The sequence below is a fragment of the Notolepis coatsorum genome (genome assembly GCF_963971535.1).
Source record: "Notolepis coatsorum genome assembly, chromosome: 1".
NCBI lineage: Eukaryota > Metazoa > Chordata > Actinopteri > Aulopiformes > Paralepididae > Notolepis > Notolepis coatsorum.
The window spans coordinates 283,820,466-283,842,899 of NC_140165.1; the positions used below are offsets into that span (position 1 = coordinate 283,820,466).

A 22,434-nucleotide genomic window follows, 5' to 3' on the forward strand; every position below is an offset into this window, starting at 1 on the left:
CATATTTTAAGCAAGATCTTTTTCCAGGAATGTCGCCATTGGACACCCAGTTCATAATACTTGGTAATGCTGCATAGGCAAGAGCTTTCATCAGTGGGCCATATGCTCATTCACCATTGTGTTAATGCATTCAGTGATAGAAAGTGAGTTAACAGAGAAGATAATTTTGTGGATTTATAACCTTAATCATAAATGCTCTGTTGTGACATAAAACGTACCAACATGTTGTGTCTCGAGACCTCTGCTGTGTAAAACCTCCACCAGGTGATGTCATGCAGCAGAGAGCAGACCTGGGCCCCGTTTCATGTACCTGGATAACTGAGTTAGCCGGATAACTTTAGCTGGATAACTGGGTTAGCCGGACTTTCCGGTTTCATATACGTGGATTTTCCAGGTCACCATGCCAACAGATCCAAAAGTTTGAGCCTGCTCGAAAGCAGAGTTCAAGTTCAAGTTAGCCCGATCACGCAGAGCCACGCCCCCGCAAAGAAGTGACAGCTCGTTTCCTGAAACTATTCCCACAGTCTACGATCTGCATTATACCATTCTGAATTACGTTTTTGTGCTCCATTCTTCCAGAGGGGGCTTTTGAAATGTAAAATAGACCCAAAATGCTGATATTAAATTCACTTTGTCCTAAATAATGCACGTTATATATACCGTGGCGACGGTGGCGCTCGCTCGTGCGATGTACACATGATGTGGTTATTTTAATTGTAACTGGGATTAAGATGTCTGATGAGATGCGCTGTTTGACGGATTTGAGGAATTGAATGAGCCGTTGACGTCACATTAATGAATGAGGATAAAGAGATAAACTTCATTCAAAACAAAGGATATTCTAAACACGGGTCTCTCGTTCATTAATGTATAAACAATGAACTTATCCCATCTGGCCCAGTGGCCCAGCGGTAGTGCTCAAGCCTGCCAATCCAGCGACCGGGGTTCAAATCCCGGTGTTTCCAATATGATTTTTTTGAATATAATATTAATGATTATACGCCAAAGTAGCCTGGTTTTAAGTTAAAATATTATAAATCTACATGCATTGAGGATGTCATTCTTTATATAGCTCTCAACGTGCACCAAATTGAATTATTCCTATATTGCAAAAAGAAGGAAAAGACTAGGGTCTTGAACCCCGGTCGTCCGTGTGAAAGTCAAAAGAAGAACCCGTTACACCACAGAGAAGATAAGTAAAAGATTGACTATACATCAATCAATGGGTAAGAGAGCCGTATCGTAATTCTGTATAACAGTTAACTAATAATTTTCGCTAGCAAGATCTCATTTGATTATTCAATCCAGCAGGCAAGTTTAAAGAAATATAATCTGATTGATTGAGGTAATGAGGGACTTAGAATTAGCCTATAGATAACGCTTTTAACTTGTCGGCGAGGCGATTGAGCCGTATTGCAATCTGTCAATAAAGTCTTAAATCAATTAATCAATCAATGCCGTTGAGAATCAGGGTCTCTGCCATCGATACGTGCTGGCTTTTCACCTAAAACGGCCGCGCGCATTTAGCCTGACTCGCAAGTCTGGCTTGAGTTAACGAGACTGAATCCACCTTTGTGAAACAGGAAAATCCCGGCTTCGAACATCGGGTTAACTGAAGCTGGATAATGGACATCTTGATCGACTTAGTTGAACCACGTACATGAAACAGGGCCATGCAGACACTATTTCCTCAAGTATTTGTCCAACCTTTCTGCCTCTATTACAGTAGTAGTTAATAGTTGGGTCTACTACAGTAGGTAATAGTTGGGCCTCTACTACAGTAGATAATAGTTGGGTCTACTACAATAGGTAATAGTTGGGTCTACTACAGTAGATAATAGTTGGGTCTACTACAGTAGGTAATAGTTGGGCCTCTACTACAGTAGGTAATAGTTGGGTCTACTACAGTAGGTAATAGTTGGGCCTCTACTGCAATAGGTAATAGTTGGGCCTCTACTACAATATAGGTAATAGTTGGGCCTCTACTACAATGGGTAATAGTTGGGTCTACTACAATAGGTAATAGTTGGGCCTCTACTACAGTAGGTAATAGTTGGGTCTACTACAATAGGTAATAGTTGGGTCTACTGCAGTAGGTAATAGTTGGGTCTACTACAGTAGGTAATAGGTGGGCCTCTACTGCAATAGGTAATAGTTGGGCCTCTACTACAATAGGTAATAGTTGGGTCTACTACAATAGGTAATAGTTGGGTCTACTGCAGTAGGTAATAGTTGGGTCTACTACAGTAGGTAATAGGTGGGCCTCTACTGCAATAGGTAATAGTTGGGCCTCTACTACAGTAGGTAATAGTTGGGTCTACTGCAGTAGGTAATAGTTGGGTCTACTACAGTAGGTAATAGTTGGGCCTCTACTACAGTAGGTAATAGTTGGGCCTCTACTACAATAGGTAATAGTTGGGTCTACTACAGTAGGTAATAGTTGGGCCTCTACTACAGTAGGTAATAGTTGGGTCTACTACAGTAGGTAATAGTTGGGCCTCTACTACAGTAGGTAATAGTTGGGTCTACTACAGTAGGTAATAGTTGGGTATACTGCAGTAGGTAATAGTTGGGCCTCTACTACAGTAGGTAATAGTTGGGTCTACTACAGTAGGTAATAGTTGGGTCTACTGCAGTAGGTAATAGTTAGGCCTCTACTGCAATAGGTAATAGTTGGGCCTCTACTGCAATAGGTAATAGTTGGGTCTACTACAGTAGGTAATAGTTGGGCCTCTACTACAGTAGGTAATAGTTGGGTCTACTACAGTAGGTAATAGTTGGGCCTCTACTGCAATAGGTAATAGTTTGGCCTCTACTACAATAGGTAATAGTTGGGCCTCTACTGCAATATAGGTAATAGTTGGGCCTCTACTACAATAGGTAATAGTTGGGTCTACTGCAGTAGGTAATAGTTGGGCCTCTACTACAGTAGGTAATAGTTGGGTCTACTGCAGTAGGTAATAGTTGGGTCTACTACAGTAGGTAATAGTTGGGTCTACTACAGTACAGTAGGTAATAGTTGGGTCTACTACAGTAGGTAATAGTTGGGTCTACTACAGTAGGTAATAGTTGGGCCTCTACTACAGTAGGTAATAGTTGGGCCTCTACTACAGTAGGTAATAGTTGGGCCTCTACTACAGTAGGTAATAGTTGGGTCTACTACAGTAGGTAATAGTTGGGTCTACTACAGTAGGTAATAGTTGGGCCTCTACTACAATAGGTAATAGTTGGGTCTACTACAATAGGTAATAGTTGGGCCTCTACTACAGTAGGTAATAGTTGGGCCTCTACTGCAATAAGTAATAGTTGGGCCTCTACTACAATAGGTAATAGTTGGGCCTCTACTGCAATAGGTAATAGTTAGGTCTACTACAGTAGGTAATAGTTGGGTCTACTACAGTAGGTAATAGTTGGGCCTCTACTACAATAGGTAATAGTTGGGCCTCTACTACAATAGGTAATATTTGGGCCTCTACTGCAATAGGTAATAGTTGGGTCTACTACAGTAGGTAATAGTTGGGCCTCTACTACAATAGGTAATAGTTGGGCCTCTACTACAGTAGGTAATAGTTGGGCCTCTACTGCAATAGGTAATAGTTGGGCCTCTACTACAATAAGTAATAGTTGGGTCTACTACAGTAGGTAATAGTTGGGCCTCTACTGCAATAGGTAATAGTTGGGCCTCTACTACAGTAGGTAATAGTTGGGCCTCTACTACAATAGGTAATAGTTGGGCCTCTACTACAGTAGGTAATAGTTGGGCCTCTACTGCAATAGGTAATCGTTGGGCCTCTACTGCAGTAGGTAATAGTTGGGCCTCTACTACAGTAGGTAATAGTTGGGTCTACTACAGTAGGTAATAGTTGGGCCTCTACTACAATAGGTAATAGTTGGGCCTCTACTACAATAGGTAATAGTTGGGCCTCTACTACAATAGGTAATAGTTGGGCCTCTACTGCAGTAGGTAATAGTTGGGCCTCTACTACAGTAGGTAATAGTTGGGTCTACTACAGTAGGTAATAGTTGGGCCTCTACTACAGTAGGTAATAGTTGGGTCTACTGCAGTAGGTAATAGTTGGGCCTCTACTACAGTAGGTAATAGTTGGGCCTCTACTGCAATAGGTGATAGTTGGGTCTACTACAGTAGGTAATAGTTGGGCCTCTACTACAGTAGGTAATAGTTGGGTCTACTACAGTAGGTAATAGTTGGGCCTCTACTACAGTAGGTAATAGTTGGGTCTACTACAGTAGGTAATAGTTGGGCCTCTACTGCAATAGGTAATAGTGGGGCCTCTACTGCAATATAGGTAATAGTTGGGCCTCTACTACAATAGGTAATAGTTGGGTCTACTACAATAGGTAATAGTTGGGCCTCTACTACAGTAGGTAATAGTTGGGCCTCTACTACAGTAGGTAATAGTTGGGTCTACTGCAGTAGGTAATAGTTGGGTCTACTGCAGTAGGTAATAGTTGGGTCTACTACAGTAGGTAATAGTTGGGCCTCTACTGCAATAGGTAATAGTTGGGTCTACTACAATAGGTAATAGTTGGGCCTCTACTACAGTAGGTAATTGTAACTGAGGGGTACAATTCCCTGACTGTATTGTTAGATATGGTATTTAATACCACTACCTCTTGTACTTTAACTTCTGGCCATCCAGTACATGATATAAATATGATGAACACTTTCCCACCTGATGAAACGAAGTCCACACAAATGTACAAATCGAATATTTAATATAGCAAAAGGTATATACAACGTTCACTTGTTTACACTTATGATTTGAAATATGCACTTGTATGGCAAATGAGTATTCGTAGGTAAATCAACATTGAATGTCCAATCTCTGGTTACGCAGGGAGTAAGTATACAACCTGGATATTTAGGAACTATAGCGATGGTACTTAAATGATTATAGCTGGATACACTAAGGGGGGGGGGGGGGGGGTCCCGCTGGTTGTAAGACAGTAGGAGGGGGGGGTTAGAGAAGCCGCTGGCGGTATCCCATCTGGCCGACGATTTCTTGGGAGAATTCAAAGTCTTGAACACTGTGCCCACAGAACCTCGGTCCGCAGACGAATACAGCTGGACCCTCTGGTGGACGGTAGCTGCCGGTCCACAACGGAGAGACGTGAGGCAACCTCACTGGTGTAGAGCGCCGTCTCACCTGGAGTCCTCTCCGGGGGGTAGTTCCAACACTCCGCAGTGTTGGCCGTTATCCATGGAATAATCAAAGCACCCAAAGCATAATCCAAGCCGTGGAAGGCTCGCCGTCGTCCGGGTAGAGTAATCCAATATACAGGTCCAGTCGCCCTGGCCCGGAGCTCCTCGGATGCAAGCACCACTAGGGGTCTGCCCAGCCTGGTTAAGCGTCCAGATAACGTCAGGAACGATGGGGGTACTGATAACTTTATAACTCTAACCGAACGATGCACCATACATAAATAGACTATTATTAGCTTAATAGAATACGTCCAACTCGACGGTATAGTGCCAAACTATGACTATTCAACTATTAATCCACACGATATCTCAATGCCTATTCTGAGGCCAAGTAGGCCTTACTACACCACACGTGCGTCGTGGGTGAGGCTTCGCGTCTGTCACTCTGTTGGAGGGTAAAGAACTGGACTAAAAGAAAGTTCTACTTTACTTGCGCCATATATATATGCGCTATGAACAAATAGTACCATTCGTATTTCGCCAGACGTATTCCTACGCGGAACCGGGGCTTGCCACGACATGTTGGGCGGCACGATTGAACTTGAACCTAGGGGTATGGCAACCTGGCGCCAGGTTCTCGTCCAATGGTAGAATGAAACTATTATGGGCTGTTTAGTAGACTAAAGGGATATTCAGTGCATATTGTACAAGGAATATACAGGGGATATCAAACGATATACAAACACTATTTAAATATATATATATATATAAATATATATATTCGGTTTAATCTGATCCTTCACAACAGCCGCCCCCTAATTAGTCCCACCTAATTAGCTAAGCAGAGACAGATTAACCGCACTGTCTACCACTCAAGGTCCGCTGTAAGGGTCAGTCAACTCACAAAGTCATGGGGTCATGGTCATCATCGATAGTATCTGGGAGTCGGGGCAGTTCTATGAGCCTCGCCACGGGTCGTGTGTAAGTGCGCCCTTGGACGAGTACTTCAGCTGCTCGGACCTTGCCATCGGCACCGGTGATCACTTTGCTTACGCGGCCAGCCGGCCACATAGCTCTGGGTAGTGACTGGTCGATAATCATGACGACTGTTCCTTCTGTCAAATTGTCTCTCTCTTTTACCCACTACTGGCGGGTCTGTAGAGACGGTAGGTAGTGGAGTAGGAAGCTGCTCCAAAACTTGTCAGCTAGTACTTGACTGTACCTCCACATTCTTCGGCCGTTCGCTTCTTCAGGCCTGTACATTGTCTGGGGTAGCGCGGGGTCCAGCCGCCCCATTAGGAGTGTGTTGGGGGTGACTGGGTCGACATCTGCTACATCACTGGAGACGTAACCGAGGGGCTTTGAGTTCAATACTCCCTCGATCTCCGTGAGGACTGTCATTAGGACTTCCTCCGCCACAGTCTGGGCCCCAAGCACGGCGTACAGGGCTGTCTTTATAGAACGTACTTCTCGTTCCCAGGTTCCACCGAAGTGGGGTGCGTTCGGGGGATTAAACTGGAAGTCAATCTGGGATGGAGCGAGGTGGGTCTTAAGTTCTGGGCCCATAGCTTGGAAGCTCTCTCTCAGCTCTCTTTCTCCGCCTTTGAAGTTTGTCCCGTGATCAGACAACAATGTAGACGGTTTTCCTTTCCGTGATGTGAATCTTCGGAAGGCCATAAGGAATGAGTCTGTGCTCATGGTCGGAAGGAGCTCGATATGTATCGCTCTGGTGGTCATGCATTTGAATACAATACCCCACCGCTTCTCGGTTCCTCTTCCTCTCTTTATATACAACGGGCCAAAGCAGTCCATGCCTGTGGAGTGGAATGGCTTGTCGCCGAGTCGGAGGCGACAGGGGGGTAAGTCAGCCATCCGTGGTATGCTGGGCTGCGCGCGCCACTTACGGCAGTCTAGACAGGTTCGCTGGAAGCGCAGCACTGCTTCTCTCCCTTGCAGTATCCAATAACGACGTCTGATCTCCGCGAAGACTCTCTCTGCTCCTGCGTGGTGTACATCCTCGTCGTATTTCTTTATGATCAGCTCTGTGACCTTGTGTCGGCTGTTCAAGACGATCGGGTACTTAATATCATCCGGTAGATCGGGGGCTCTCCGCAGGCGACCACCCACTCTGATGAGATTATGGGCGTCACTCTCTGGTGCCAGGTGGAGCAGTCTGCTGTCTGATGGGACGGGGTTTCCTCCCTGTAGACAGTCTAGCTCATCGGGGAACGAGTCTCTCTGGGCTCGTTGTAGTAGAAGAAGTTCTGCTTCTTCGTAGTCAGCTGCTGACATGTCAGTGGTGGACTGAATCTCTGGGTGGTGCCGCAGGAATGTTCTTTGCTGCGCACTCTCTAGGGTAATGCAGTCATCTATGTTGGGGTCTGTGGAGGCGACTGTGCTCAGTCCACAGAACATAGGTTTCTTGTTCTTAGCCTCCTCGTTACTTGCTTCCCGTGGGGTGGGCGTAGGCCACTCTCCTTCCGGGAGCTTGAGGAATTCTGGTCCGTCACTGTAGATGTTGCGACGGGTTAGGTCATCCAGAGACATTCCCCGGGTGATGACGTCAGCTGGGTTGTGTTTGGTGTCCACATACCGCCAGCTCGCTGCTTCTGTTAACTCTTGAATCTCGGTGACTCTGACTCCCACGAAGACTTTGTATCTGCATGAATCAAACTTGATCCATGTGAGTACTGTCGTGGAATCTGACCACAAGATTGTTCTGTGCACCGGAATGGTGAGTTCACGTTGGATTAACGTGGCTAGATGCGCTCCTGCTAGGGCTGCGCAGAGCTCTAGACGTGGGATAGATTGTTGCTTACGTGGGGCTATTCTTGAGCGGGCCAGGATGAAAGCAGTGTGTATCTTTCCTCCCTTCTCTTGGGCACGCAAGTAGGCCACCGATCCATAGGCTACTTCGGAGGCGTCGCTGAAGACGTGTAGATCAATCTCGCATGTCTCTGGCCTCACTGTGGATGGGAAGTAGCTGCGGCGTATATTGACGCCTGGGAGTGAGCGGAGTTCCGTCTCCCACTCTCTCCATGTTGAGGCAAGGTGTGCAGGTATTGGGTCGTCCCAGCCCTGGTCCTTGTCCCATAGTGCTCGTACAATCATCTTTGCCCTGGTGGTGTAAGGTAGAATACATCCCAACGGGTCATATTGTCTGGCGAGTGTTCTGTACACACTCCGTCTGGTGGTCGGTATCGCCGTCGACCTTCCCTGCTCTGGAGCCAAGGGTTTGTGTCTATAGTGGAGCGAGTCTGTTTTGAAGCGCCAGACTAGTCCTAGTGTCATTTCTTGGGCTTCTCCTGGGATGGTCGCCATCCAGGTCTCGCTGCTGGCAGCCTTGTCCGCGGGGGAGAGGCTGCGCAATACGTGCGGGTCACTGCTGGCCCACTGCCTGAGATCAAAGCCGCCTTTGATCAGGGAGGCGCGTAACTTGATTAGGAGAGCCTCGGCTTCTTCTTGAGTCGAAACGCTTTGTAAACAGTTGTCCACGTAGAAACTGTTCTTCACACTGTGTTGGACCTCTTCATCTGCTGTTGGGTCCTCTGCGACGTGTTTCTGTAGTGCAAATGTAGCACAGCACGGGCTGCATGTGGTTCCGAAGGGGAGTACTTCCCACTGGTAGATGGCTGGGTTCTCATCTCCGATCCTCTCTCTCCATAGGAACCGCAGCAGGGGCTTGTCCTCCTCTACTAGTCTCACCTGTAAGAACATCCCTTTGATATCCCCGCTGATAGCCACCTTGTCCTGGCGGAAGCGCAGTAGCACGCCTAGTAGGGAGGGGCCGAGTGTGGGGCCGGGCAAGAGCTCTTTATTCAGATTTTGGGATCCGATCTGGTAGCTGCAGTTAAACACAATGCGATCCTTGCCGTTGTGATGGACCTTGTGATGCGGCACGTACCATGATTCGGTCGTCTGATCGGCCTCTTTAATGTCAATCTTTGTTACGTGTCCCGCTGTGATTAGCTTCTCAATCTCAGCGCGGTACACACTCTCTTGAGCGGGGTCTTTGGCTAGGCGCCGCTCCGTGTTCAATAGATAGCGCTCCGTGGCGTCTTTCTTTGCGTGAAAGGTGGGCATTCCCTCTCGCCTCAGGAGTGGAGTTGCGTATCTCATCACTCCGCCGACTGTGACTCTCTTTGTCCCCTGCTCGAGTAGGTTGATGGCGTAAATGTCTTCTTTAGAACGAATATCTTTCTTTTCGTTCTTAAAGGGCATTGTCTCTAGTGTCCATAGCCTCTCGACATGCTGCAGGAGAGTGGTGTCTTCTTCTGTCGTTCTGGAGTGGAGGCAGCTAGAGGCTGCTGTTCGGTTGAGAGATTTAGCGAGGGGGCCTTGTAGGGTCCACCCTAGGCGGGTCTCGACTGCTGCAGGACAGCCTCGGGGTCCTGTATGGACCCGGTCAATCGGGACTATGAGTTCTGCATGGTCGGAGCCTATCAGCAGGGTCGGGGTAGCGCCGTCTATGAGCGGGATAGGTAATTGGCGCAGGTGCACATATTTATCCATCAACTTGGCGACAGGGTAGGTGTACTGCGATAGTCCTATTTCTTGGCTGGTGAAAGCATTTGTAATCTTATACCGTCGCTCTGGCTGCCCGTTTGCTGCGATAGTGAAGGAGACATTCTCGCCCTTTATCGTCTTTAAATCTCTTCTTATTGTCCGAATCGTCATTTCGTTCTTGCTCCCCCGCAGTCCCAGCTGGGCCGCAGCGGACGCGAGCAGAAGGGTCTTCTCTGACCCGTCATCAAGGACGGCGTAAGTGTCCATGACTTTATCTTGGTAGCTCAATGTCACACGGACTACCTTTAAGAGCACTTGGGCGCCGCTGCTGCTGGCGGGGTCAATGTACATGACACTTGCCTTGGTGCCGCTCGGTGGTGCAGGTGGAGGCCGTCTTCTGTTACTTTCGTGTAGTATATCTAGATGGGCTCCGTCGCACCGACTGCACCTTTTCTTTAGGCGGCATTCGGCTGCCATGTGTGGCCGCGCACATCGGTAACAGCGCCTGTTGGACTTTATCCATTGACTCACTTCTTCTGCTTTCATCTTTGTGAATAGGTCACATTGTGACAGCCAGTGTTCTTTCTCACAGTAGGGACACGCTATCTTCCACTTCTCTTTTCTCGAGGGGGTGCTGTGACTCTTACTGCTCGGTACTGACTCTGATTGGTGCATGACAGTCACCGATCTTCTTCCATCATTTATTCTCCTGGGTCCCTCTCTGGAGCTTGGCGTGCTCCGCCCGAATGTATCCAGTCGTAAGCTGCTGACTTCTCTCGCCAGGAAGTCGGCTAGATCAAGGAGGGATGGTTCGGGGCCGTTGGGATCCCGGTAGTCTCTCTGCCGCCTAAAACGCTCCTGTCTTGCGGGTGGCAGCTTCTCCAAAATCCTCTCGACGTTAGAGTTGCCGTATAGCTCATGCATGCCCTTTTCCCGTTGCGCTCCCAGCATCCCTACCAGGGACTGCACTTTGATTGACAGGTCGTCTAATGAGCGATTGTCTGTGGCTGGGGGTAGGCGATCAATATGCCTTATCTCTTGGATTATGTAATCCCATATACGTCCATATCTCTGGTCCAGCGCCGCTAGGGCCGCTGTGTATGGTGTCGAAGAGGTGGCATAGGCTAGCGCTATATTGTGCGCTCGCGGTACTTTCAGGTGCTTCAGTAATATTGCATACTTGTGGCGTTCATCAGCGACATCCACCATCATTGTCTCTAAGCACATCCGGAGCTCCGTGTACTGTGCTCGACTCTCATAGGCGAAGTCTGGAAATGACGGCGTGGCAATGTATGACGCCGTGGATGGCTGATACATCGGCGAGCGTTGGGGGAGAGACCTCCTGGGCGAGTCCCCTCTTGCGCCTCGCTGTGGGCTGGTACTGACAGGGTACCATGGCCCGCTGGTCCAGGTGCTATTCCTCGGGGCTGGTCGTGCGTCGTGCTCACCCGTGAATAGAGTCGGGGGTCTGTAGCCTGGGCTGTACTGGACCTCCTGGTCCGGTGGAGTACTGTGCTGTCGTCGGGCTTGGTTCTCCTCCTCTCCCTCTTCTTCCTCTATCAGATCTTCCAGATCCTGTAATCGTCTATTTAGCTTCTCCGCAGTGTATGCCGCTCCTTCCTTGTAGCTGGGTCTCGCTTGGACCGGTCTGGGAAGGGGGTCTGCGGGGGGTGTAGGCTCGGTCTGTTGGTCAAGTTCAGGGTCGCTTGCTCGTTGAGGAGACGCTGCCCTTGACTGTTGTCTCGACGAGTTCCTTGAACCCCTGGCGGAGGGAGAGGGTGTTGCCTTGCGGATCAGCTGCTCCATTAGCTGCGCTTGTAACTTGTCGCGCTCGACTTCGCGCTTGGTGAGATCTGCTTCTCTTTGGGCACCGGCAGCGGCGCGCTGGGCGTCGGCCTGGTTTCTTGCCATATTCTCTTCCGTCTGAAGGCGTCTCATCTCCAGGCGTGTGCGCTCTTCTTCGCTCCGTTGTTGCGCTTGGAGTTGTTCGCGCTCGCTGAGCGCCTGTGCTTGGAGACGGTCGCGTTCACCCTGAAGTCGATCGCGTTCGGTAGAGGCTGTCAGGCTGACGAGGAACGCCTGTTGTAGCATCCTCTCCGCTTCGCTGGGGGAAGGCGGTTGTGGAGGTGAGCCGCTCCTGCGTGAGCCGCTCCTGGGGGTACTCGTTGGGGAGTCCTGGAGCTCTATTTCCTCGGCGCTCTCCTCCTCTTCTTCCGTGCAGAGTTCTCTCTCTGTAGGGTTGTCTTCCTCCCGGGGCTGGTCGGGGACTACTTCTTGGGTAGTGGCGGGGGGTAAAGGCATGTCAGCTCCCTCCTGGTCCCCACCGTGAGCTTGGTCAGTTACATTAGGACCTACTAGGGCCTCTGTGGTCGGGGAAACCTGGTCGTTAAGGTCAGACATAATTTTACTTTCTACTTTTACCGCGTTTACCGTTTGTCGAAGGCTAGGTAGTTGACTGACAGTGTAATCCTCTAAGTACTGAGGTGGCTGTCGTCTGCGCCGCGGGCGTTCTAGGTTAGGAGGACCGTTTCGTGGAGTGTTCATCATAGGCCATTTCAATATTAATAACACTATATTAATATTACACTAGTTACCCTCCGGCTCGAAGGACCAATTGTAACTGAGGGGTACAATTCCCTGACTGTATTGTTAGATATGGTATTTAATACCACTACCTCTTGTACTTTAACTTCTGGCCATCCAGTACATGATATAAATATGATGAACACTTTCCCACCTGATGAAACGAAGTCCACACAAATGTACAAATCGAATATTTAATATAGCAAAAGGTATATACAACGTTCACTTGTTTACACTTATGATTTGAAATATGCACTTGTATGGCAAATGAGTATTCGTAGGTAAATCAACATTGAATGTCCAATCTCTGGTTACGCAGGGAGTAAGTATACAACCTGGATATTTAGGAACTATAGCGATGGTACTTAAATGATTATAGCTGGATACACTAAGGGGGGGGGGGTCCCGCTGGTTGTAAGACAGTAGGAGGGGGGGGTTAGAGAAGCCGCTGGCGGTATCCCATCTGGCCGACGATTTCTTGGGAGAATTCAAAGTCTTGAACACGGTGCCCACAGAACCTCGGTCCGCAGACGAATACAGCTGGACCCTCTGGTGGACGGTAGCTGCCGGTCCACAACGGAGAGACGTGAGGCGACCTCACTGGTGTAGAGCGCCGTCTCACCTGGAGTCCTCTCCGGGGGGTTGTTCCAACACTCCGCAGTGTTGGCCGTTATCCATGGAATAATCAAAGCACCCAAAGCATAATCCAAGCCGTGGAAGGCTCGCCGTCGTCCGGGTAGAGTAATCCAATATACAGGTCCAGTCGCCCTGGCCCGGAGCTCCTCGGATGCAAGCACCACTAGGGGTCTGCCCAGCCTGGTTAAGCGTCCAGATAACGTCAGGAACGATGGGGGTACTGATAACTTTATAACTCTAACCGAACGATGCACCATACATAAATAGACTATTATTAGCTTAATAGAATACGTCCAACTCGACGGTATAGTGCCAAACTATGACTATTCAACTATTAATCTTAATATTCGGTTTAATCTGATCCTTCACAACAGTAATAGTTGGGCCTCTACTACAGTAGGTAATAGTTGTGTCTACTGCAGTAGGTAATAGTTGGGTCTACTGCAGTAGGTAATAGTTGGGTCTACTACAGTAGGTAATAGTTGGGCCTCTACTGCAATAGGTAATAGTTGGGTCTACTACAATAGGTAATAGTTGGGCCTCTACTACAGTAGGTAATAGTTGGGCCTTTACTACAGTATGTAATAGTTGGGTCTACTACAGTAGGTAATAGTTGGGCCTCTACTACAGTAGGTAATAGTTGGGTCTACTGCAGTAGGTAATAGTTGGGTCTACTACAGTAGGTAATAGTTGGGCCTCTACTGCAATAGGTAATAGTTGGGCCTCTACTGCAATATAGGTAATAGTTGGGTCTACTACAGTAGGTAATAGTTGGGTCTAATACAGTAGGTAATAGTTGGGCCTCTGCTACAGTAGGTAATAGTTGGGTCTACTACAGTAGGTAATAGTCGGGCCTCTACTGCAATAGGTAATAGTTGGGCCTCTACTGCAGTAGGTAATAGTTGGGCCTCTACTACAATAGGTAATAGTTGGGTCTACTGCAGTAGGTAATAGTTGGGCCTCTACTACAATAGGTAATAGTTGGGCCTCTACTACAGTAGGTAATAGTTGGGCCTCTACTACAGTAGGTAATAGTTGGGTCTACTGCAGTAGGTAATAGTTGGGTCTACTACAGTAGGTAATAGTTGGGCCTCTACTACAGTAGGTAATAGTTGGGTCTACTACAGTAGGTAATAGTTGGATCTACTACAGTAGGTAATAGTTGGGCCTCTACTACAGTAGGTAATAGTTGGGCCTCTACTACAGTAGGTAATAGTTGGGTCTACTACAGTAGGTAATAGTTGGGTCTACTACAGTAGGTAATAGTTGGGCCTCTACTACAGTAGGTAATAGTTGGGCCTCTACTACAATAGGTAATAGTTGGGCCTCTACTACAATAGGTAATAGTTGGGTCTACTACAGTAGTTAATAGTTGGGCCTCTACTACAATAGGTAATAGTTGGGCCTCTACTACAATAGGTAAGAGTTGGGCCTCTACTACAGTAGGTAATAGTTGGGCCTCTACTGCAGTAGGTAATAGTTGGGCCTCTACTACAGTAGGTAATAGTTGGGTCTACTACAGTAGGTAATAAGCTCTGAGCTTGTTTGTGTCCATCCTTGGCAGTATTTCCTGACTGTATTGTCAAATACAAATAAAGTCATTAATTCATTCATAATAGTTGGGCCTCTACAGTAGGTAATAGTTGGGCCTCTACTACAGTAGGTAATAGTTGGGCCTCTTTTACAGTAAGTAATAATTGGGCCTCTTCTACAGTAGTTAATAGTTGGGCCTCTATTACAGTAGGTAATAGTTGGGCCTACTACAATAGGTAATAGTTGGGCCTACTGCAGTAGGTAATAGTTGAGGAGATTGAGTGTCTGCATTTCACTAGAGGTCTGCTCTCCACCGGGTTGACGTCATCTGGCTGAGTTTTTTGGGGGGTCCAATGTGGCCGAGCTCTTGAGACACAGAACATGTAAGTTTGATTGATGTCCAATCATCACAACAGAACCATAGGATTAACCTGTTAATCTGTAGACTTTTTTCAGAAATTTCGCCCTAAAGGTACATGCCTAAGTAAATGGAAGATTGCTCCACTTCTACAAAGTCAATTTGCATGTTCTTTGTAATGAAGAAAAGGAGAATATAAATTATGATTTCTTTTTGCATCTTTGACAGTGAATAATACCATGTTAAATCTGCGGGGTAAGAGAAAATGCTCACTGAGCTCATTCACCACCTTATTGAGATCATGTGTACAAATAATCTAAGCAAATGAATAAAGGGAAGATGATTAAACAGAAGGATTTGTAGATACAGTAATAAATGATAATCGATTTTAATTATAAATTCATATTTGACCTTGAACTTGACCTTGACCTTATTATGGCCAAATCATACATCTATGGATAGGGGGAAAGCGGTTTTACGATAAAATAGATATAATTCGCATTTCTCTGATAAATTCTTATTTTCGGTAAATCGTACAAAACATCGGTAAAAATGAAAATATACACGTTGACTGCTGTTTTGAAAGGGTTATGGTCTTTACTCTTGACAAACATTTTTATAAAAAATAAAAACATTAACCTCTTAACATCCACATGTGGGCCCTCATGAGGACGCGCCACTTTGCTGACCTCTAGCGGCTCGGTGTGCATTTCTTTTGATACAATATATAGATAGAATTAAAGCCCTATGTGTTGCCTGTCAATTGCCCTTTCAGGTGACAAAATCCATTCAGCGGTTCTCAAGTTACATGCCGATATGTGAGGCGTGCGCCAAAGTACACATTACCACCCCCGACCTCCGGGGGCTCTAGCTCCGTCAATCATTTGGCGATCTCAAAAATGTTTGGACAGGGTTGTAGCCAATGAGGGTGGCTTTCCAATGATACCCCATGATATGATAATCTAATCTATTATGATCTAATACGGTCTCTATTGATCGAGTTTATGATAAAGAAAAGCAGGGTCCCCCTATAGGGGGACTTTAAGGCTGAAATGTGCAAAGTGGCCCTTTTGAAAATGGACTTGGGTTTTTCAGCTCAAGGATTCCTTTGAGAGAGTATATTTGAAAGGTTAAGTCCCCAATACGCTCTCACATATCTCTTCTATGGAGTTTGATACTCAAGATAACCTCCATTCAAATGCATGTATTGTTTAAAGGAACACTTATTTTCCATTGTCCCCAGAGTCAGAGGAGTCCCTGTTTCTGTTTCTCTATCATTTGGCATCATACCCATTGATTTAGTTTGTTTAGCATCAAACGATATAGACATACACATTTAGTACCACATACATGGGAGAAGTATCTTCTCTCTTCACTCCACATTCTGATCCTCTCCTATCTCTCCCTCCCTCCACTCCCAGGCTGTGGTGATTAATGCGTTAATCAGTGAGACACTGAGTGCTACATCAGCGCACAGGGGGGGCATGGGGGGGGCACTCCACAGGCAGAGAGAAAGAGGGCTCCGTTTAGTGTCCCCATAGTCTCTTAAATAACCACGCAATGCGCAATAGACCTGTCGCTAAACCACGCCCCAAAATAGAATTTGTCCAATCATATCACAGCAAAAATCTTCGCTGCAGAAAACTCGGTCAACACCAGAAAAGCCATTTGTGGGCTGCATCAAACCAGACGGCTGTGATCAAAACCACTGTGTAAGAGTTCAGTTTATATGTTATTATCTACCTAATATCCGATGGTGAAATGCTGTGCGTGGGGTACCTGTAATTCGGACACCAGGTACCCTGAAAAACTGGATGGAGGAGTATATTTCATACCTTTCCCGAAGCCCAAACGAAAACTAGAGAAATGCAAGTGTATGTGTCGTCGACCACATACACAACTGAATGTGAAGACCATTACCAAGGACACTTATGTTTGCTCAAAGGTAAGGTCAATTCATAAAGACATAATATTTGACGGCATGTATTAGAAACATAGACCAAACTATTAGTTTGCTAACGTTTGACTTTGACTGCGAACTAGCTATCGTATATCCAGCCCATTTAGCTAACGTTAGCAGCTAGCTAACGTTAGCTGCCAACATGTAATGATACCGCAGATATTTCTGCATCATAAGGTTAGCTTTCTGCATCATAACGTGAGCCTTCTGTATCATAAGGTTAGCTTTCTGCATCATAACGTCAGCAACGTTACCGCAAGCCAGGTGCATAACAGTGGAAATGATGACCAACAAGGACAGTTATAGTTATAGATGTAATGTAGTGACCACCATTGATAGTATAAAGAACTGGCTAACAGACAACAGAATACTAATAACATGAATACTACTACATGCACTAAGAATGCTCGATGCACTTCAGATGCCATAGTGCCACTTGAAACCAGTAACAACAAGCACAACGATGTAAACAGTAAATAAGTCCTGGACTTTTCGTTTTATCCCTGACAAGGCAAACACAAATGTTGATCTGTCAAAGTTGTTATGTTTGTTGTCAATAAAATCCACTTTGAGCTGCATTTTATGTATGAAAGATGCTCCATAAATTAACTATTATTATTATCTGTCTATGCTTAGCAAATACTCAGCTTTTTGTGTTTTTTTCACAGAATGAGGTGTGCTGGAGAATGGAGATGTTACTGCCCTCACAGAGACGACACAGGTCAACCCAAGACAGGACATGAGTGACAATGAAAGAGGTCTGATTTATGTTTTTGGACTAAAGTGAGCATCATGGAATGTGTGCAGCTTTACAATCATGTCATTAACTGAATAATATCCCTCTCCCCCTCATCGCTCTCTCCTCATTCACCTCCCCCTCATCCCTCTCCCCTTATCCATCACCCCTCTCCCCTCCCCTCTTACTCCAGATGAGGAATGCCGGCCTGTGGGCACCAGGCTCCCCCAATGGAAGGTGGACATTACTATAAAGCTAAACAGAATGCTTAAATAGGAATGTTAGAGGTTCTAGAAGGTACTACTATGACATCATCACCAACGTTCCAGAATGATCGGGCAGAACAATGGTTCTAGAATGTACTGCCATGACATCATCACACACGTTCCAGAATGTTCGGGCGGCACACATTTTCTAGAATGTTCCTAACAATAGGTCTGTGGGTGAATTATGTACCATTACAATCACTACAGTACTGTATTAAGTTTCAAAAGTTAAAGTACAGTACATATTCTATATGGTGTTCTTGTATTTCAGTGCATTCAACCCTCAATTGACCTGAAGGTTGTTAAAGTGGTCCAGTTATGCTGCTCTGTGTCCCTCAGATTGCTGGTTTACAATGTTAAAGTACTTAATCGTCATCAACAGTTGCTGATATTGCAAATGTCAACAGACCAGGCTATTAATCCATAATGGAGGTACTAGAAGAATATAATGTTAAATTACCATAGATGTATCACAACAACACATGATATTGTTCGCTATTCCAGTTTATATCGTACATCCATTTGTGTAACTGTAAATCCATGTATATTTATTGTATATATTAAAAATAGTGGCTATTTATGTACACTTTAGTTGTGGGTTTTCTTTTCTAATCAGAGTGATCTATCTTGAGAATGTGTTGTATATGCATTTATTTATATTTATATTCAATATAACTTATACTTAGTGTTATAAGAAAAGCTATGTCCTGACCTGTATACCCATTTACTGTGATTTACAGGTATTTTGGTAAATGGTAAATGGCTGTATTTATATAGCGCTTTTATCCAAAGCGCTTTACAATTTGTTTTTCACATCTTACCCATTCACTCACACATTCACACACCGACGGTGGAGGCAACCATGCAAGGTGCCAACCTGCTCATCAGTGTCTTGCTCAAGAACACTTCGACACGCTGCCCGGGAGGAGCAAGAATCAAACCGGGAACCTCCGGATTACCAGAGGACTGCTCTACTCCCAAGCCACTGTTGCCCCCTTATTAGGTCTATTTTATTATTAGGTATTTTTACTTTGGTCTCTATCACTATACATTTATAGTTAGTGTAATCAATCATTTGACCTGATGTACACTAGAATGTGCAGCATACCATTCTCTGATGTCTCACCCCTTTATGGAAGAGGATTGTTGGCAAGTGACAGCTCTCACTTTTTTCCTCATTCTAGTGACTAGTGACACAACTGTCGGGTCTAGCTCGTATACTACATTGGACCACTAAACTAAATGTATCAGCAATAGTAGTAATCATGGATTATCGTCATAGTTCTTGTAATCTTCAATCAAGTCAACTGTAAGTAATGCTTGAGACGTTATCTAAAGCTAATGCTTGCATCACCATGGAGGTCTAAGGTAAATGTGTATCTCATGAACGTACTTTTCCACTGCATATTGTAACCCTCTCTGTCTGCTTCTAGATGAAATATTTGTGTTATCTTTAAAAAACAGGTCTATTACCTGCTGTGGTAAATCTCCAGCGGCCTAGCCCTTTTCGTGACTGTGAAGCAAGGCTTGCATCACAGTCAGGAAAGGGGCTGCCTGCCGCCATCGTCAACGAGAGTCATTCACGGTTGGCTCTGTGTCCGAGTTTTCAAAGGGGGCGTGGCTTAGCGATAGGTCTATTATGCAAAGAATAATGTGTGCATGTGTTTTTGGATGTATGTATGTATGTATGTATGTATGTATGTATGTATGTATGTATGTATGTATGTATGTATGTATGTATGTATGTATGTATGTATGTATGTATGAATGAATGAATGAATGAATGAATGAATGAATGAATGAATGTAAATGTATGTATGTATGTATGTATGTGTGTATGTATGTATGTATGTATGTATGTATGTATGTATGTATGAATGAATGAATGAATGAATGAATGAATGAATGAATGAATGAATGAATGAATGTATGTAAATGTATGTATGTATGTATGTATGTATGTATGTATGTATGTATGTATGTATGTATGTATGTATGTATGTATGTATGTATGTATGTATGTATGTATGTATGTATGTATGTATGTATGTATGTATGTATGTATGTATGAATGCGCATATTCGGATACAGGGGGGTGTACACATGTGGAGCTTCACCTGAACACGTTGCAGCAGCAGCAGACAATAATACATTTCCTCTGTTGCACATCTCTTAGGTAAATCTCCACTGTGGGCTCTGGATGGGATGCCTTACACCACCCTCATGTATGGCAATGGACCCGGATACAAACTCACCGAGGGCAAACGCCCCGACATCATGAACGTAGACACAAGTAAGCTGTAGTCTGTGTTGAGGAGTTGTTAAAGTTGCTATACTGTAGATAACATTTTTATGTAAAGTAATCATTTAATAAATTAATTAATTAATGAATACATCTACAGAGCTTTTAGAAAGGTGCGGAATAAAAGTATTGCTTTTACCCAAAATAAATCATTGATTTATCATTTAATTGATCATTTAAAAAATGTTGGTGTGTCCAAAATGAATGTTGTTGTTTACATGTTGTGTGCATGTATTCCCCCCATTTGGAAGGCATCTGATTGGACATGCTGGTGGTCTAGTGCGAGTCTATGTCTAATCTATGTCACACGCACAGGGCTGGACTGGGACAAAAAATCAGCCCTGGCATTCTTGGGCCAGACCGGCCCACCACAACCGGTCGGACACCACTCGCTAGTACACGATCCTTGCGGCTCCTTAAATATGCGTACATACTGTACTATTCCCCCAAACCACTACAAAGCTGGGTAGTAAGTGCCATGGACAAGTGTACCAGTGCAAGTGGACGAGTGTACTCACTCGCTCTTGGCTGAATCTTGCTTTGGGTGGTGATGTAAAAACACCTGCATCATAGCAGGCTCAGGACGGGCAAAGTAGTCTACAGCCTGTTCCTCCCTGTCTCTCTCCTCCACAACCTGGCATGACATAAGGAGAGAGAGAGATGATTACAATTAACTGGTACATTTAGGTCCAGAATTGTTGGAATTCCCTGACAAATTTGTGCAAAACGCTGTACAATTTAAACAATACCATAATGGTAACGAGCAAATAGTTGTTTATTAAAATAATGCATGGAGCTGTTCCATCTTATTTCATTTGAAACTAACTACTCACTTCATACAGATTTCAAGTATCCAAATATCAATCATGAATATTGCATAAGGTTTACACAGTTAATAGATCACCCTTTTGTTTTATATTCATGTTCAGAGAGGCGTAATAGTTAGATATTTGTATGTGATTTATTTGGCAATTAAATCAATGGTGTGCTTGTTTGTTTGGGGAGTTTAATAACAGTAATTAATCCATACCATATCCTAATAGTTACCACCATACCTGGCTGAAAATAAACTTTGCTGCCTGTTGTGAATGTGTTTTTTCCCTGAGCTACAGGTGTTGTATATTATACAGCCTTTTCGTGCATCTTTATCAAGGGAACCCTTGTCCTAATGATTTTAATAATATTGTAATGATCTGGGGTCTTGTGTGTCACTGTACCCGGGGGGTGTGTTTCCCCCCGGGAGAGATAGGAGGTGGCACCGGCAGTTACGTTGTGTTCGTGCAATATACGTGAAGCTAGGAAGCTGTGTGTGTTCCTACCGAGTGAAGTATTGACCTGTATGTACTCATTGAAGTGGAATTAAATAACCCAAAAGAAACATGAACCACTCCTCATTCTTCCTAACAATACGGGTACGACAGAACGCTACATTTGGTGTCTGAAGCGGGATCAGTGAACTCGGATTGACGCGCACTGTGTACCCTGTGGAGCTCCGCTGTTTGGCTAGCTACGTCACGTTAGCTTAGCAATGACGGCAAAAGAAGAGCCACGCCACGAGATTAAACAGGAGAGGGAGGATGAAGGTCTGTCAAGTGGACTTCCAGACCTGGAAAGAATGCAGGTCGGGGTTGGCAATCTCGGAGGACGGGAGAGTGATGGCCACGCGACGGCGGCGCTGGTACTCCACCCGGCGGCGTCCGGTAGGAATGACATGCAGAGCGTGGCACCATGTGGAGGTGCACACGGCGGATGGAGAGCAGACCAGGCGCTGAAATATTCGGGTAAAGGCAGTCTGGAGGCGTTTTTTATGCAATTTGAGCTGGCAGCCGAACTGAATGGCTGGCCGATGGACAATAAAAAAAAGGCTGCCCGTCTCGTTTTGTCCCTCACGGATGATGCCCTGGCATGTTTGAGTGCACTGGGACCGGAAGAGCTGAGAGACTATGGAGCTGTGGTGGGGACGCTGCAGAGGCGTTTCGGTCGATGTGACAATAAAAGCATCGTGGTCACAGAGCTATGTAACCGGCACAGACGGCCCGGTGAGTCCCTTCGTGCACTGGCAACTGACATTGAGACACTCACGAGACGGGCATACGGCCACATGCCCCCCGCGGTGTTGAGTGAGTACGCCAGGGATCAGTTTGTCCGCGCCATCGAGCCGCGAGACCTGCGTGAGCGGGTTCAGCTGCGGCACCCGAGCACGCTGCAGGGGGCCTTGGAGCTGGCGCTGGAGAGAGAAGACCTGCGGGGCGAGACCACACAGGAGGGCGTGAGGGAGGCCCCTCCCACGGTGTGGGTTGCGAGGGAGAGCGGCCCAAGGGAACCGGAGTGGGTGGGCGCAATGATGGAGCGGATGACAGAGCTGGTGCGTGCCGTAACATTGCAACCAC

The 22,434-nt window shown here is 45.8% G+C and overlaps 1 protein-coding gene across 1 annotated transcript in view; it reads left to right on the top strand.

Annotated features, from left to right (window-relative positions):
* Positions 1-22,434, top strand: part of alp3 (alkaline phosphatase 3) — a gene marked incomplete at its 3' end in the record, with an annotated part of 108,068 nt that overhangs the window by 75,646 nt on the left and 9,988 nt on the right. Inside the window, exon 9 of the mRNA XM_084310219.1 lies at positions 19,919-20,035. Within this exon, the coding sequence (XP_084166345.1) occupies positions 19,919-20,035 (117 nt within the window). The remainder of the gene's footprint in view (positions 1-19,918; positions 20,036-22,434) is intronic.